Source organism: Protomyctophum parallelum (genome assembly GCF_964188405.1).
Source record: "Protomyctophum parallelum genome assembly, chromosome: 8".
Classification (NCBI taxonomy): Eukaryota; Metazoa; Chordata; class Actinopteri; order Myctophiformes; family Myctophidae; genus Protomyctophum; species Protomyctophum parallelum.
Window position 1 is genome coordinate 13,913,930 of NC_139703.1, and position 16,697 is coordinate 13,930,626.

At 41.9% G+C, this 16,697-nt stretch overlaps 2 protein-coding genes across 3 annotated transcripts; one reads left to right on the forward strand and one right to left on the reverse strand.

Moving 5' to 3' along the window:
• Nucleotides 1–2,581: 2,581 nt before the first annotated feature.
• tmcc2 (transmembrane and coiled-coil domain family 2) lies at nucleotides 2,582–5,282 on the forward strand (the record flags this gene model as incomplete). Its single annotated transcript, XM_083772200.1, has 4 exons — nucleotides 2,582–3,022; nucleotides 3,618–4,234; nucleotides 4,425–4,560; nucleotides 4,983–5,282. 4 exons carry the CDS (start codon nucleotides 2,582–2,584, stop codon nucleotides 5,280–5,282), a joined length of 1,494 nt encoding a protein of 497 aa, XP_083628326.1.
• Nucleotides 5,283–7,092: 1,810 nt separating this feature from the next.
• Nucleotides 7,093–16,467, reverse strand: usp49 (ubiquitin specific peptidase 49). Of its 2 annotated transcripts, none has more exons than XM_083771813.1 (7): nucleotides 15,797–16,467; nucleotides 13,826–13,931; nucleotides 12,233–13,707; nucleotides 11,602–11,809; nucleotides 10,840–10,948; nucleotides 9,329–9,534; nucleotides 7,093–8,981 (listed from the first exon to the last, which is right to left on the reverse strand). In XM_083771813.1, exons 3-7 carry the CDS (start codon nucleotides 13,640–13,642, stop codon nucleotides 8,878–8,880), a joined length of 2,037 nt encoding a protein of 678 aa, XP_083627939.1. In that variant the 5' UTR covers nucleotides 13,643–13,707; nucleotides 13,826–13,931; nucleotides 15,797–16,467; the 3' UTR covers nucleotides 7,093–8,877. The 2 variants fall into 2 exon arrangements, with proteins under 2 accessions (XP_083627939.1, XP_083627938.1); XM_083771812.1 differs by having other exon boundaries at nucleotides 15,791–16,467.
• Between the last annotated feature and the right edge of the window lie 230 nt (nucleotides 16,468–16,697).

Sequence of the window (16,697 nt, forward strand, 5' to 3'; positions counted from 1 at the left end):
TGTTGGTTTGAGGACAGTAGTGATAAGGCAAATTCATCATGTTTTTTTGACAGTACGAAATAATTTGCCATATAGAGGGCAATAAGGACCCCCTCGGAAATGAGATTATCCATTTCAAGGGGTTTATTATGGTACATTAGTTTGAATAAAAATAATATATATATTTCTTCATGTGAAAGTGTAAGAGGATGAGGGTTAAGACTCACCCCTATAACAAGATGTAGTGGAGTATAAGTAAAAGTAGGACTACAGAAAAATGGAAGTACTCAAAGTGAAAATACCTCAAAATTGTACTTAAGTACTTGAGTAAATGTACTTAGTTACTGTTAATCATAAATAAAAAATGTTGCAGTTAAATGTAACAGTATGCTTATGTCAGTAATGTAAATCAATGATAATACACTCCGATTGTATTTGTCCTAGGTCCATAAATTCAAACTAATAATAATTTCAGTATGTTATTTCGCATTTATGTTGCATTTAAACTAAGTAAGATCAAGTAATAGTGTGTTTTTTTAATTACTTTGTTTTACAGTAACAAATTTGTAATCTTTAATGATTTACACAATTACACCCTAAATGTGTTTAGTTTGCGAAATGTGTGTACATATTAAGATTCAACATGAAAATAAACTAGTAAGGGGGTGTCGTGTACTACTATGCAACAGAGACAATAGTGATATTAAGGGAATTATAGTCAGTTCTCAGGAAATTCCAGTGTTAATTTAACTCTGTTAACACACAGGATTTTGCTGTGTACTTCAAACAGGCCACATATAATTTTTTCTTTGTAGCTGAGGCTTACCACACTTACGCTCTGTAAGTATTCAAGGTTTAGACTCAGAGGATAGAGGGGGCCACAATAGGCTGTGACACAACCCCCTCCCGCCCCCCTCCACCTCATCCCTCTCCTCCTCTCATCCCCCTCCCTTCTTCCCTGGCTTCAGCACAGAGGCACCTGCACGCGTGCGCTAAACTCCACTGCTCCCCCTCCCCTTCCCCTCCATCATCTGTCCCTCATCCATTATAGGGCAGGACGGATAGCATTGGGGTAGAAAGAGAGAGACAGAAAGGAGAGAAAGAGAGAGAGAGAGAGAAAGAGTAAAAAGGAGAGAGAGAGAGAGACAGAGAAAGGGTGTGAGCAAGAGATCTCACAGAGACGGAGAGCACATGCAAAGAGAAAAATGAGAAATAGATCGGAGGGAAAAAGGCACGGCGAGGCTGCAGACATCTTTGCCATCAACAATGGAGCATGAGGACCCAGTGAAGCGTTAGGGAGGGGAAATAGGGAGGGGGGGGGGGGTCTCCGCTGTGAGCACAGGGCAGAGGAGGGGAGGGGTACATAACAGGCAGAGGATGAAAAAAAGGATGGGCCTCAAACACAGACATGCAATGGCACTGCCAATCTTGGATTAAACAGTATGGTAACGTTTCTAATTTAATCTATCTGGTTTTGTGTCTATCCATCTTGTGTCTCACCTCCATGCTTGTTGACACCCATCACCCATTTTTTATGTCGCAGTGTGTTCCTCCTCCATGTGAAGTCTTTTTTATGTCATGGACATCTGCTATCTTCATCATCACCACAGACCTGCTTCCAGACCAGGCCTCCCATTCCCAAATCACCATGGACAAATTCTCAAATCATCAGCCATTGCTGTCTGTCTCCTCTATGTTGTTTTTGTTGTGTCTTTTTAACCCTACAGGATGCTGAGCATTCTCTTCCTTCAACAGAAACAGTTGTTTACTGCGTAAAATATCTCACTTTCACTGATGAGAGATCAGTAGATGATTAACTGCTATAGGGACTGCAGTCATCTGCTTCTCCATTACTTACATTCATTTGTGATTGTAACCTACTTTGTAAAAACAAAACAAAGATTGCCTGCTTTCTCTGTGATGTATTTATAAAATGGTACATTTGACACTGTCAAATAAATAAATTGCTTGTAAAACCCTGCAGTGTCCTGTCTAGAGAAATTAGAGCATGCTGAGAGATGTGTGTGTGGTGTCATGTATACACTCAGGCTCCTGTTTTCTGGGTCCGATTACAGTATTTTGATGTCTGTCTAGGCAGGCAACAGAGGGGGATAATTAATAAATCACCCTATAGCATTATATACACATGTCAGCCAACCAAACAGGGTTGTTTATAGACTAATGTCAGCAAAGAGCTCATTCTTTAAAGGGATTACTACATCATGTTACATCATGCTATATCCCTACTTTGCAGATCCTGCTGGTTACCACACAACACACTATTATGAGTGAATGTCCATGGACATTTTACAGATATTGTCAACCTAATTATCCTCATGGAAACATATAACATTGTGGGATCTGTGAATATTTTTGTCTCCCAGCTCTATCTAGCCAATGCATCATAATACATTGATGCCGCATTGTATGCATCTTGTATTTAGGCTAAATTACCAGGCCTTGGATGCGCAGTGAAATTTTCACCTGATCAGCTAATATGCCAACAGATTTATTTGTGACAGTCTGAAATGAGACTTGTAGACTGTCAAATAATGTGTGTGAGAATGTACCTGGCTGTAAGGGTCTCACTCTCATATCAATCATGTCCATTACCATTCTCTCCTCTCTCACCCCTCAGCTGGATAAGAGTGAGGTGACCACTCTAGGCCTGCCCCCGGCCCCTACCACCAGCCACGGAGGCTCCGACAGTAACATCAGTGTTGACGGAGGAGGGGCAGCAGCCGGGGTTGTGGCAGGGGGGGGCGAGGGGTCAGGGGTCGTTGAGCCCCAGCGGAGGCAACGAGTTGCTCTGGATCACCTTCAGCAGAAGATCCTAAAGATCACAGAGCAAATTCGAGTGGAGCAGGAGGCCCGTGATGACAATGTTGCAGAGTACCTCAAGTTAGCCCACAACGCAGACAAGCAACAGGCCTCAAGGATCAAACAAGTGTTTGAGAAGAAGAACCAAAAATCAGCACAGAGCATTGCCCACTTGCACAAGAAGCTAGAGCACTATCATAAAAAGTTGAAAGAGATAGAACAGGTATGTATGTGATGGCTTGTGTGTGTGTGTGTGTGTGTGTGTGTGTGTGTGTGTGTGTGTGTGTGTGTGTGTGTGTGTGTGTGTGTGTGTGTGTTTGTGAAAGTTAAACTACTTTGTCTTCTCTAATATGATATAGATCCTGCATATCATTCAACACCAATCACCATTTATAGGGGTATACATTTTTATTGTATTTACTATTTATGCTGTAGGCCTACATGACTTTTCACACATTTGTCTCCTATGCTGAGTATTTTTTTACACAAAACAGTCCAATTTACACAAAACATGCTATACAATTCATCTATCGTCACTACACATTTGTCACATTTGGCCAAGTGGGCTCTAATGCTGACAGTGAGTTGTGGGTTCGGTTAGATTCTCAACTCCTCGTCTCTCTCCATTGTAGTATCCAAATAATGACCCAAAAATGTTCCAACAAGTTTCCAACGCTTTGATAACTGTAAAAAATATAAATAAAACCTTTGATGCTTTTAACGTCGAACAATCCATGTTGGGTTAAACCCCCTAATCACTGCTTTGTGATTGACTTTGTAATTTCCTACTCCTCTGTACATTCCTTCTTACTCTTCAGAATGGACCAGCCAGACAGCCAAAGGATGTCCTCCGGGGCATGCAGCAGGGAATAAAGGATGCTGCACGGCGTGCTGGAATAAGTAGCTTTGGTGGCGGAGTGGTAGATGGGGTCAAAGGTGGTGTGTCTGCCCTCAGTCACACAGGCTCAGCTGTGGCGTCTAAGCCGAGGGAATTCGCCAGTCTTATCCGCAACAAATTTGGTAGTGCAGATAACATTGCACACCTGAAGGACACATTCGAGGACGGGGTTGTAGGACACTCTGAGGACACACCCACACCCCGTGCACTGAGCGGCAGCGCCACATTAGTCTCAAGCCCAAAGTACGGTAGTGACGACGAGTGTTCTAGTGCCACTTCCGGCTCGGCGGCCGGCAGTAATTCTGGTGGGGCAGGGGGAGGAGGGGGCATGTCAGGGCTAGGGCCGACGATGGGGAGTCCCAGACTGGATGGGCATCACCACCACCACCATCACAGCTCCTGGGATGTTCTTCTGGAGAGCTTGCAGGATATCAAAGCCAGTCAGGTGCACATGGAGGATGCCATCGAGGATATGAAGGGTCAGCTCCAGAGTGACTACTCCTACATGACCCAGTGCCTGCAAGAGGAGAGATATAGGTAGGTAGAGATGCCCAAACCCTGGAAACTGCATGAAACTGCAACAAGTCCACATTTCAGAAGTTTGGGCCATTACTTTTAATATTGCCAAATAATGTAGTGCTGTAATCACCAAGATGTTTTACATGTATTTCTTTCTTTTTTTGTTATCATTCTTAAAAGTTTTCTTGTTTTTGTTTTGCATATTCAGGTATGAGCGACTTGAAGAGCAGCTGAATGACTTAACAGAACTGCACCAGAATGAGATGACTAACTTGAAACAGGAGCTGGCCAGCATGGAGGAGAAAGTCGCCTATCAGTCTTATGAAAGGGCCAGAGATATTCAGGTAAAACAAGACAGGTTGTATGTCTGGTCACATATTCCAGTTATTATTATTATAATTTGTATTATTGTGGGCTTGAGTAGTGAGCCCACTATTGTTATTTCCACCCTTTATTCCTGCCTATTTTAATTGGCTACTAGGCTGTGAGGTCATGTGAGTCAATACATCATCATCAAGTAGCGAGCTACTCCAGCCCACACAGTTTCTTCAGGAACAGTATTTTCTGGTTATTATTATAATTGATTAATAATCAATCAATATTTTGGGGGGGAAATCATTAGTCGAAAAGGTTGAAGACATGTGTTAAAATAGCCTATGTACAAGATGTATATCTCCAATTACTTGATTAATCAAAAAAAGTAATAGATAATCGCTATGAGAAAATATGCTAATATTGTCACTCTGTGCTGGATGTGCCCATGCAGGAGGCTGTGGAATCATGTCTTACCCGTATCACCAAGTTAGAACTGCAGCAGCAACAGCAGCAGGTGGTGCAGCTGGAGGGTGTGGAGAACGCCAATGCCAGAGCTCTGCTGGGAAAACTCATAAATATCATCTTGGCACTCATGGCTGTGCTGCTGGTTTTTGTCTCCACTCTCGCCAATTTCATAACCCCTCTCATGAAGACTCGGGCGCGTGTAGGTGCCACCGTTCTCCTGACCCTGCTGCTGTTTGTCCTATGGAAGAACTGGGACTTCTTGGAGTTGTGGCTGTTGCCCAGCTGAGCATCTCACAACTAAGGGAACCCTAGGCCCGAGAGACTAAAGCACGCAGAGCAGAAAACGACAGGCTAACATGCTCCACAATACACAATCACTATAGACTTAATGACAGAAATAGAATGAGAGCCAGAGCAAACGTTTCCCATTGATGGTTAAGATGGTGTGACAGTGCTAATAAGAGCTGCCAGATACCCGTTCTGGGATGTACGACAAGCAATGTAACGAGTTTCTGCCTGTTCATCTGAGCAACAATCATCTTTTCTGAGTTTCTCATGTATAATCTGTCATTGTTGATAATTTATTGCCATTGCCAAATTTGAGGGTCATGCAGGAAAAAGTTGTTTTTACTAATAATACACACATTACAAGGACTGAAACAGAAACTTTATGACTAATATTCATGTTTTCTGTAACCTTCATGTTGAAGATATAGTATAGTCCTTGGAGCGCATAAGGGAACAAAGGCTTTTCCCCCTCTAAATATGAATGTTGAGTAGCCCATGTGCTCGTGCATGTTGTAAAATGTGCATTGAGATGCATTCAGCTTGCATGACTTAACATTTCATTGCAAACTATGCTTTGCTCTTCTTTCTACATGCCACTCTGTTGTCAGACATGCAAAACAAACATGTATCTCAGTTCACTTTCATCCTTATCTACATCTCTGTTCTGGTGTTGAAGTAATTATTTTTTGTCTTTTTATCTGTGGTAAAAGAAACAAATTTCAAAAGTGAAATATATATAAGGTAAGAATTTGTTAGCTACAAACTGCTCAATGCTATTTCAGTCACTAGTTTAGCACTGCAAATATGTTAGCATCCAATTTCCAGTACCTACACTGGAATGTCAAATCATTGTCTCCATGTTTATATACCGTTTTCAAAGTTCATTACAACTGTTTTATTAATAAATGATTTATTATATTAGACAGAACTTAAATTCCATATGTTCTGTTCTGTTCTGAATCTGTAGCCTAATTTTGTGGTTCATCCCACCTATAGCATATGGGCAAGTGGCCAGGCATTTGACTGGAAATGGTTATAATTAAAGGAATGATGCTGCATTTAGACGCCAAGATCTTGAAATAACAGTTTGAGTTACATGTAAATTGTGTGCATCTGTTATTTGATACTTTACTTTAGCAATAAGATTTGCATCTGCACACTTGGTATAAACAAATATCTTTCTGGTCCTCATTCCAATCAAAGTCAACCATTCAGCCACCATAACAGAGAAAGAAGACGTAAGTATAAGATGAAGGTTGAAATGTAACTTTTTGTTAAATGTACTTTTAGTACCAAGAAAAGCACTTTACATAGATTGTGCATTACATTCACCCCATTCACACACCAATGGGCACCTGCAATGATGATAGTGACCAGCAGGGAAATTATCCAGTAAGGCTTTAAGGATCAATTTAGGTTAGTAACAACATCTGTTATTTAACAGATGTTGGAGTCCAGTAGAAGCTTATGCATACTACACAATAAAATCCTGAGTTGTAATTTAATTGTGTTAAATTAACACTCAGGGTTTTGCTGTACATATACCATGTACACAGTGCTCTGGGTTTGACTGTTACCCAATATCCTCCATTTCCCGTCACCCTCCACTGCATATTCTAATAAAACCTACGGTAATGGGAGAAAAAAAGTGTCATTAGATGATGTTGAGTTTCATTCAGCCTAGCTACTACTAGCTTGATACAGATTAAGGAAAAAATGCCATTAATATCATTGCCCAGAGAAGCTACTGTAGTGCCCTAAAAGAGGTGTAAACAGGAACACGAAACATTGAATTGTTTTGTCTTTTTAATCAGTATTGTCAGGCAAAACCCATAGGACCGTTACATTTATGACGGGTATTCTTACAGTACAAGACAAAACTCATGGAGATCAGAGCCAGTGGTAAGGCCAAACCTGACCACTAAAAAGTAAGACATTCAGCGTCATTAGATTGTTCCAACTTACATACAGGTCACACATGAATCTTGCATTTGACTCATCAAACACAGCAACATTTTGAGTCTTGATTACCTAGCAAATTCTAAAGACCTTGATAGAAACAGCAGAGTAGAAAATAAAACATTGTATAACAAGCTGAAGATTTCCTGATTTTATCATATTTCCTGTCAAGATGTAAGACGTACAATATATTGCTTTCAGGTGCTAAACTCAAATCAAATGGGTACACAGTCTCCCAAAACACATTCTTCAATATTTCAGTCTTTCCTTTGACACACGTTTGATCCCCCGGCATTAACAGAGATGTGGCTAGTACAACCAGAGCCTAGACTTGTGTGTGTTTTTTTTAAGTGTGCCTGTGTGTGTGTAGGAGAATAGGGGGGGGGGGGGCAGCTGCCATTGAACGAGGATAAAGGAGCTAATAAATGACAATCACTAATAGGACCAGCCAGCAATGTTAGCCCTCCTCAAAAGTGCAGCTTTCCGTCTGGTAACCGTTTGACACTGAAAACGTTTCGCATTGTTTTCATGAAAAAAGGAAACACACATACAGTATATTGTCTACATCAAATCTATTCCTGTTCATCATGGTAACACAGACCAAGGCCTCAAGACTAAGACACAGTATCCAGTCACAGCAGTACAATTGAGGAGAGGGAAAGGTTGAAATACAAATGACACGGGATGAATACTAAAATGCCATTGGCTGACATTTCACAATGATTAAACATATCCAACAGAAGGCAACATTGGTTCTGGAGTGTAGTCTGTAATAAAGACCAAGAATAATGACGATCCTACACAAGTAATAGCTATATTAATAGCTATAGCTAAATCTAACAAGTCAGACAAATGGTAATTGGTTGGTTTAATCCACAAGGAAGCTATTCAACAATACTGAATTATGTTATGTGCACACAGGCTAGTTTAAATGTAGAACTTTGGGATCAAAATATACAACTGAGCATAATATACACTCATTCATTTAGACATAACATTGTTGGAATGGCTTTGGAGGCTGAAGTATACTAAACTACAGAATCAATATTGCCTTACAGTGCTCTTAAGAAAGAGTATCTGGATATTTCCAGACTCCACAGATATGAGCCTGATTGTTTAAAACCTGTATACACATCACGGTGACACAGGCCAAGACAAAAGTTGGCCTTCACAGTCTTCTGGCCAAAGACCATCTAATAAATCAATATCCCACAGGCCTTGGCTGAGAAACCTGCGACCTCATTTAAGGAAGGTTCTTTAACACATGTTTTGTGCTTCCAAGCAAATCTAAGCCAAAATCGTAATTTATGAAAATTAAGATTTAATTTTAAAATGGCATGTTTTCCTCAGTGTAATTCAAATATCAGTAATATAAAAAGTACAAATGTTTTTCTCACTACCAATGGGTATGTATACTTGATCTAAGTCTCATTACTTTTCCCATCCAAATGTGATGAACTAGACTACTAGTTGGACCTTAATTCCATATGTTTAGATAGCCAACCTTCATCATTATTGTATTTTGGATTTTCTTCAGAATTACTGTATAAAATAATCTCTGACAGAGTCAAAGAATACTTTCGTTAAATGCAGCCCAAGGTTCTGATGTTATGGTTGACGCCACAAATAGAGGCCTAGGCAGACCTCTGGGTATAGAAGAGAATATAGGCCTGAGTGTTGCAGACTTCCTCCACACTGCAAACGTTCATCTCAGAGTCATTACAGTGGACCCAGAAACCTGAGGACATAGTCACGTGTTACTCATGTCAGACTATACACACAGCGTAGTTGGTAGTACAATACTAATATATATATTTTTTTCCTGTTCTTAATTCACTCCTTTATCTTACATTGATTTAGTTTACTACACAACTTTCTTCTGTATTAACACATTCATTATGAATATCCAATAGTATATAGTGCTTTCAAAACACTGCATTTAAACTCAAACTTTACAATCAACAACACACATGCACTTACCCAGGTGCAGTGCTTTGAAATAACAAACAACTAAGAATTTGTTAGTATAGATGGTTTAAATGGTTAATAGAATCAAATCATCAACAAAAGTAGCTTCTTTCTCACCTCCTTCTGTATTGTAGCAGTATGCGGTGTAGTGCCCTGAGCCAAAACCTTTACCATGATGCATAACCACAGCAGACAAGTCATAGGTGTAGCCCCCTCTGTGGACGGAGTGGCCCGAGCCAGTACAGCAGTAGGGTTTGATGTTCAGAACCTGGTCAAAGGCCACGTGGACACCAATCTTCTCCCTGTGGTTCCGCCCAGACCATCTGTAATAGGACAGGGACTGGTTAATGTTACTTGGTTCTCAAACATTTTCCAATTCCAAGCACAAGGACCCCGTAACTATGAGAGCGTACAAATGGAACCAAACGGAACCATAACTGTTCATTTGGTTAAACTAACTCTCAGAGTTACTGACCTGTACGGGTGCTTTTGGAATCTCTCAAGGAACCCTGAGGGTTCCTGGACCACATTTTGAGAAACAAAAATAACCCAACTCCATTTCTATTTTGAGGACATAGAGGATAATAGGTGGGCACTAGGTACATCTGCCAAACTACAGTTCTGAACAATGTAACATTGTAGTGCCCTTAAATCCACTTTAATATGTATGCATTTGATATCATTGTAATCCTTGATTAGTCACCTTTACAACAAGATATAGATTGTAAGGATCAGGCGTTCGTGGAATGAGCAACACAGCTAAACGTGTGGGTAGCGCCTCCAAGAACACACATATTGGCCATTTTTTCACTTTATTAATTTTACACTCAGTGTTAGGGAACTCAGTAGCAGGTGGAAGATCAAAAAGCTTGCCACCATGCTGGTCAACCAACCTAGCCACATTTTGCTGTGGGATGGCATCCCATTCCTCAACCAGGTTTTGCTGCAAGTCAGCCAACGTGGTTTGTTGGTCACTCTAGCATGTACAGCATGGCCAAGCTGATCCCACAATTGTTCAATTGGGTTGAGGTCTGGACTCACGGCAGGCCATTCCATCCTCTCCATTCCCATATTCTGGAGGTAGGCTACTCTGTGATGATCCTGACTCTGTGGGGGGCGAGCGTTGTCATCCTGGAGGATGGTGTTAGTTCCCAGAATCTAAAGATATGGGATTGCCACTGGCTCCAGAATCTCATCCCGATATCTCACTGCATTGAGATTGCTTTCAATGATGACAACTTCAAGTTCTGTCTTGCCTGTGCGACAGATACTGCCCCATACCATACCAAGTGTTGTGGCTGCGTATGGAGTTCCTTAACACGGAGTGTAAAATTAATGAAGCGTAAAACTTGTCAATGTGTGTATTTTTTTCCCTTGTTACTGTGGGAGAGTGCAATCATCCAATCCAGTAAGGAACTCAAAGCAAAGGTGAATACCAACAACTTGCCATTTTGGCAAACTTTTTGGAGGCGCTACCCACACGTTTAGCTGTGTTGCTCATTCCACGAAAGCCCGATTTCTTTTTATACATTTTAGACAAAGAATTTACATTGAGGTGCCCACCTATCCTGTTACCCATTGCATATTTCCATTGCTTGATAATCTAGAAAATTTGTTGAGGTGCTTGCCTGAAGCGTTTGAGGTGCAACCGTAGAACCTGAGGTAAACGGTAGATCAGAAGCTGCTTACACGCCTCTGACAGAACTAAGGGTTTGTGGGAAGATTTCCGTCTTCTTCCTGTGGCATTAGAAAACAATGAGTCATTATTCTGTAGATGAGTAAATCAGAGAAGAAGTTGTTCTTGTATAAATACTGTACAGAAGAAATCATACCAGAAAGTGATTGGGGGGAAAAAAACCCTGATATTTAACAATAAGTGGCCATTTTACAATTACATACACATATACTTGAGTGGGAAAAAACCTTGATGTAAGAGAAAAATGGCTACTGTGTGAATAAGGCAAACACTGGTTTGTCCCCAGTTTAGTGCTTGTTTTCTATGTAAGGGAACCTTTGAGAACTGTCACTCAAATGCTGCATTTAACCGAATACAAGCCTTAAATCAGTTATTAATTGTAATACCTTCTGTTATGTATTTGGATAAATAACAAATTTCAGTAATAATAGATGTGTTGGCACTGCTGTTATCTTGATAGTGCATTGTTAATTTAAGACAGGTCATTACGTCATCACAGGGAGATCGTCGATGTAGGTTGTTTGAATCGTTATTTTGCCGTTTATGTAAGTGGACAAACATAACTCAAATACTCAAATTAGTTACAAGAAATCTGGAAAACCCTCCTAACTAACAGCAACCAAGTCAATACTAAAGGATGAAATAGGTCAATTCTGATATATAGAATATATAATTTAGCTTCATTCATACTTACTGTTGCAGTGATTGCAGGCATAGATGCTGCCTTCAAGGGCCTCTGTCTCAGTAAACTTGGCCAGCATCTCAGTAAGGGTGCAGCTGCGCTGGTAAGCAGTGGAGCCTGAGCCTTTTTCCATGCTGTGGTAACGCTCTGGAAACTCCAATGAGAGATCCCAGAATGGCTCAACTGTATTAGACTTGTGCTTACAGGACAGACATGTTACCTACAAAATGGGAAGAGAAAATCAGTCAGTGACCACATCCGTCCAAAATAATACAGTACTGATGGTTCCATCTCGCAACATGTTAGCTTACCAATCTTTATAGTTTATAACTTTAGTTTATATACATGCTCGAAGATTATAATACTATTAATCACTCTACGATAATTCTTGCTTGACAATACTGTCTCTGATTCCAACCTTGTTCTGAAAACTGAATATGAATTGTTACCATTACACAGGACTCGATAAGTTCCATGATTTAACAAAGTTAAACAAATTGAGGGGCCTCACTGTGTATTTGAGAGGTAATGTTATGTTTGTGTTTCGTTTCGTCCTGTTGCAAATGGTGCTACTGATGATGAACAACAGATTTCAGTGCACTCTGACAACAAAGTATCATCAATCAACACATTTAACGCTCACCTGACTGAGTAGTTGTCCATGAAAGATGGTGTTGAGAACCTTTAGCACCTGCTTGGAAAGCTTCCGCTGTGTGATGGGGATGACTATCCTGCGTTTAGAGCCCTCGGACTCCAGCTCCTGCTGCACCTTGTCCAGCAGCTCACAAAGGAACTCCTGCGCGTCCTGCTGGTCATAGCCACGGAAGGCAGGTATCAGGTTCCACACAGAGTGCAGCATGGCAAAAGGAGACACCAAAGACCACCGGCCTGACCACATGACCCTGAAAAGTGTGTGCAACTCATGGCACAGAGACATCTGCTGGCGAGCAGAGGTGCGGGGCTCTTGGGGCTGGACCAGCTCTGCAGCATGTAATGAGGGCGGTGCACTTTCTCTGCTGCCCTCGGGCATGTCCACACACCCGGTCTTTCCCACGCGTCCAAGTGGGCAACCTGACAGAGCTGCACTACCACCACTGACTACACCCCCCGGCACGCCCTTCACTCCCTGGGAGCAATTGGTCTTGGCCAGCAGCTCTTCTGTCTCACACACGTCCAATGTGAGGAAACACTCCCTGAATTTCTGCAGGTGGCTCAGCACCTGTAATATAGAGTTCATGTAGCATGTGTTCCCCAAGTTGCGCAAACCAGTGACACCTGGGGCAAGTCTCCGGCGCGTGGCTGCGTGGCTAAACCTCTTCAGTCTACCTGCCCTGCCATTCTGTGAGGCCTTGCGTGACAGTGTGAGAAGGGGTGGCTTCTTGAGAGGAGGTAGCCGTTCTGGAGGGTCACGAAACTTGCAGGGAATGAGCATTGTGGTCAATCGAGGCCCCTGGATAAGGAGCCTGGCACTCTTCCTGGGAGGGACATTGTTGAGCTCTTCCATGAGTCTCTTCTTCACCTCTTTCTTTTGACGCCGGACTTCTTCTTTCTCCTCCTCCGTTTTCTGTGTACGCTGGTTCTGCAAGTCCTGGTGTTTGCTCACCCACCGCTGAAGCATCTTCCCCAGAAGTGCCCTCCTCCTGTGCCGCAAGGCCATCTGCATGGCAGGCTGGGGCCCGCCCTCCCCGACCCAGGGAGTGCAGTCTCCCCCAACAGACGAGCGCAGCGAGCGTCTCCCTGGACTGCGGACGGTAGAGAGTGCCCCTCTGAGGAGTTTGAGGTCGCCCTCTGCATTGTCATTCAGCACATAGTCTCCACAGGCAAAACAGAAGACATCCAGCTCACGCACCTCCATAGCTAGTGGGTGGTGGGACTCCTGGAAGTGTTTCAGGGAGTGCTCCTCCATGAAACGGCCACAGGCCACATGGGAGCACTTGAGGCAGGCCCACACAGAATCGGTGGTGCTGCAGTCTACGCAGCGCCATTTTTGTGGATTGAGGATGGAGTGGTCGTGGCCCAGACGCAGGCGCCCCACGTGCTTACAGCGATCCATCTCTCCAGATAAACATGTGGCCTCAGTGATAGGACACACGTCCCAAAGCCAAACAGCAACTCATTCTAATGAATGAATGGACGTTGTATTGGAAGAAAAGAGGAAAAACACTTTTTTTAGATTTAGCACTAAGACAAACAGACCACAAAGCCTCCGCATAGTGTTTAGTAAAGATGTACTTACTCTATGAATTCTTCGCTTGATCAAATTTAAGACAATATATTTTTAATCCCGGTTTTCAATGTGATCATCCATGTCCACAGTCACCACAGGAATTCACAGAATCATTCTAAGAGAAAGGGATGAAAATAAGTGAACATTTAACATTAAGTAATTTGCTCATCACTTTAGTTTCATACATCATCAGTTGATTGGGATGCTGGTTTTGTGTGCAAGTTTCAAGGTGCAGCTCAATTTGAGAACTCAAACCTTTTTCCACCCACTCACAATTTCTCATATCCAATTGCTGGTTGTTAATCAATGATTCAGGTTGTGAAAACATTCAATGGTGACTATAGGCCTATGCATTATCCTTACTCCACCATATGGCACACAGCAGGAATTCTGCATCAACTTCCCAGTTCCTGCCAGACTCTTATTAGGACTGTATTATAATTCTATCCAAGATACAGTTTGCTTTTGTGAATCTTATTTACAGGCCTATTCAGAAATGGTCAATAGTCATTATCATATTGACACAATTTAAAAGATTTCATAAACCCACAAACAGGTACATGTCATGTAGGCCTACACACTTTAAACAGAGGACATTTCATATATTTGAAAACTAAGTACTGCTTGTGAAACAAGAAAACAAAATGCTTGATTGTACCTTGCCTCCTATGGTGCTAAGCTGGCTAAATAATGAGGACTCTTGTGATGGCATGGAACAAAACTTCATACATTATACACAATCAATGCTTATGAAGCGCCACGGTAGGTTGAACAGGCTGCTGGATTTCAGAGGTAACTCGTTTACAATTAAAAAGATTTTGCCTAAAACAAAAGTCTGGTTATTTGTTTAGTGACTAAAGTTGGCATTTCGGTGAGAGGAACTGTTGATCCCAGAGTGAGACAAAAAGACGATTGGGACATAATCAAGACTCCTTATATGGAGTGGACTATTGATGTTTATAAAAGTTGTCACTTTTTTGATGGTTGTCACAATACCACAGGTGTTGTGTATGCCGTATGCGTGTTGTATGCCTAATCATTTCCACGAAAACATAATTCAAATAAGTTGTTACGTTCGAATGACCAGCACACGGTGTGTGCATTTTCAAACTGGACTGGCCTTGCACGCACGGACAGCGTGGAGGTCTAAAACGTTACAGAATGCACCACTTGCAGTGCTCTCTTTGATCTTGTGTTTGCAAAACATGTTCTACAACATCCACAACTTTAAAGTCTAGATTAAAATGCCACAGGCAGTTAATTTTAGACGTGCACCCATGTTTATCATTGTTTATCTGACGCTAACTCGCGCACAACACTGTGCCATTCGTGTTGCAGCCAGTGTTAAGTGTCGTCTTATTAGACGCTATTGTTTAATGTCAACATTACCGTTATGTTTTAACCTTTCCATCTCTTTCCGTCCCATTGTGGTGTGTCTGAGTGGTCATGCTACGCTATGCTCCCCCACCATCACCATTTTCAGTCAGAACAAAGAACAGCCACTCGAGGAACACTTAACAACTTTGCTGCTTCGAGGCAGACCTGCAAAGCGTTAAGTTAGCTAACGTGGCTAACAGAACGGCTGCAACAACACACATTCTTGCTGCATTAAGGGAATGTAGTGTCATTAACGCGCGTGTTAATGGCAATGCACTGTCCAAAATACATAGCCCGAATGTCAGCAAAGAGGTTGGTGTTCATGTTATCAGTCTTGCCACAAGAACAGCAGCATGCTAGCTATGATGCTAAAGCGCTAGCTGGGGACAATCGAAGTTAACATCACTGTTGTTAGTAGCTCACTGTTGTCGCTTAGCTAGCTGGCTAATTACGCCGTTTAGGCTAACAAGAAAAATTACAAAAAACAAAACTCCGTGACATTCAATGCAAGAAAGCTGGGTAATGGAATTACACAAAGATCCGAGCATCATAGGCGGCCATACAGTGTAGAACATGTGAGATAGAAAACATAGCTACCGTTACCAGCTTTAACATCTCCACTGAGGCTGAGCAGGACAGGAGAACTGCTTGCTGTCCTCACTCACTCAGATTGAACAACCGAACTCTCTCTCACTCGGACCCACAACCATTCTCATTGGACTGGGAAGTGGGAACCATGCAGCAGCACACGGTCATTGAGGAATGGCGAATCACGCATGCTGGGGTTTCAGTAAAAAGCAACAACCCCACGGAATGTTTTGTTGTTCAGTTAATGAAATTACGACACAGGATCACCAAGTGATAAGAAAAGGGAATTGAGTATTTTTTTTCCTTTTTATTATTCAATGAATAGGCTATTCGCCATTGTCTTATTCAAACAAGTTTTTTTTTGTAAACAAAAACTTAATTTTCATGTTACTGACCCACTCTCCCAAAATAACAAAACGCCCAAATATGTTTGAAGTCCAACAAAGATAAGATTAAGCATTGATATACTCTTTAATGAGTTTAATCATCATCATGTCAGGAACTTCCATTCTATTAGGATTTCGTTTTTTGTTCCATCTCACACCACATGCTGTATGGGCAGAGGGCTCACCGCTCATCTAGGAGGCACTGCAGTGTTCACTCTTCAAGAAGTCTTATCAGCTGTGATTAATACTTGGAGAACACATTGACCCAATAAGCAATATGACTATGAGCAAAGTTATCTGTTGCCATTGTGACCTCAACGCACAATGCTTCCTGGCATCTGTTGTTTACGAAGTTTATTAAACAACTCCAGGTACTGAGTCATGGTGTCAACACAGTCTGATGGTGCATAGAGGCCCTCGGGTTTGGTAGCAAACACAGATGGAAGTTCGGGGACACTTGGACCAAGGAAGCTTTGCATGAACTCTTTCATTAGGTTCCAGCAGTCACCTGGAACCACACAAGGACAGTA

Bases quoted from the DNA above. Each gene is read 5' to 3' on its own strand.
- usp49 (XM_083771813.1), bottom strand. From the start codon at position 13,642: ATGGATCGCTGTAAGCACGTGGGGCGCCTGCGTCTGGGCCACGACCAC. The intron at 10,949-11,601 runs GTAAGTATGAAT...CTAATGCCACAG, and splicing joins TGCCTGCAATCACTGCAACA to GAAGAAGACGGAAATCTTCC. The intron at 9,535-10,839 runs GCAAGCACCTCA...GTCCTATTACAG, and splicing joins TTGCACCTCAAACGCTTCAG to ATGGTCTGGGCGGAACCACA.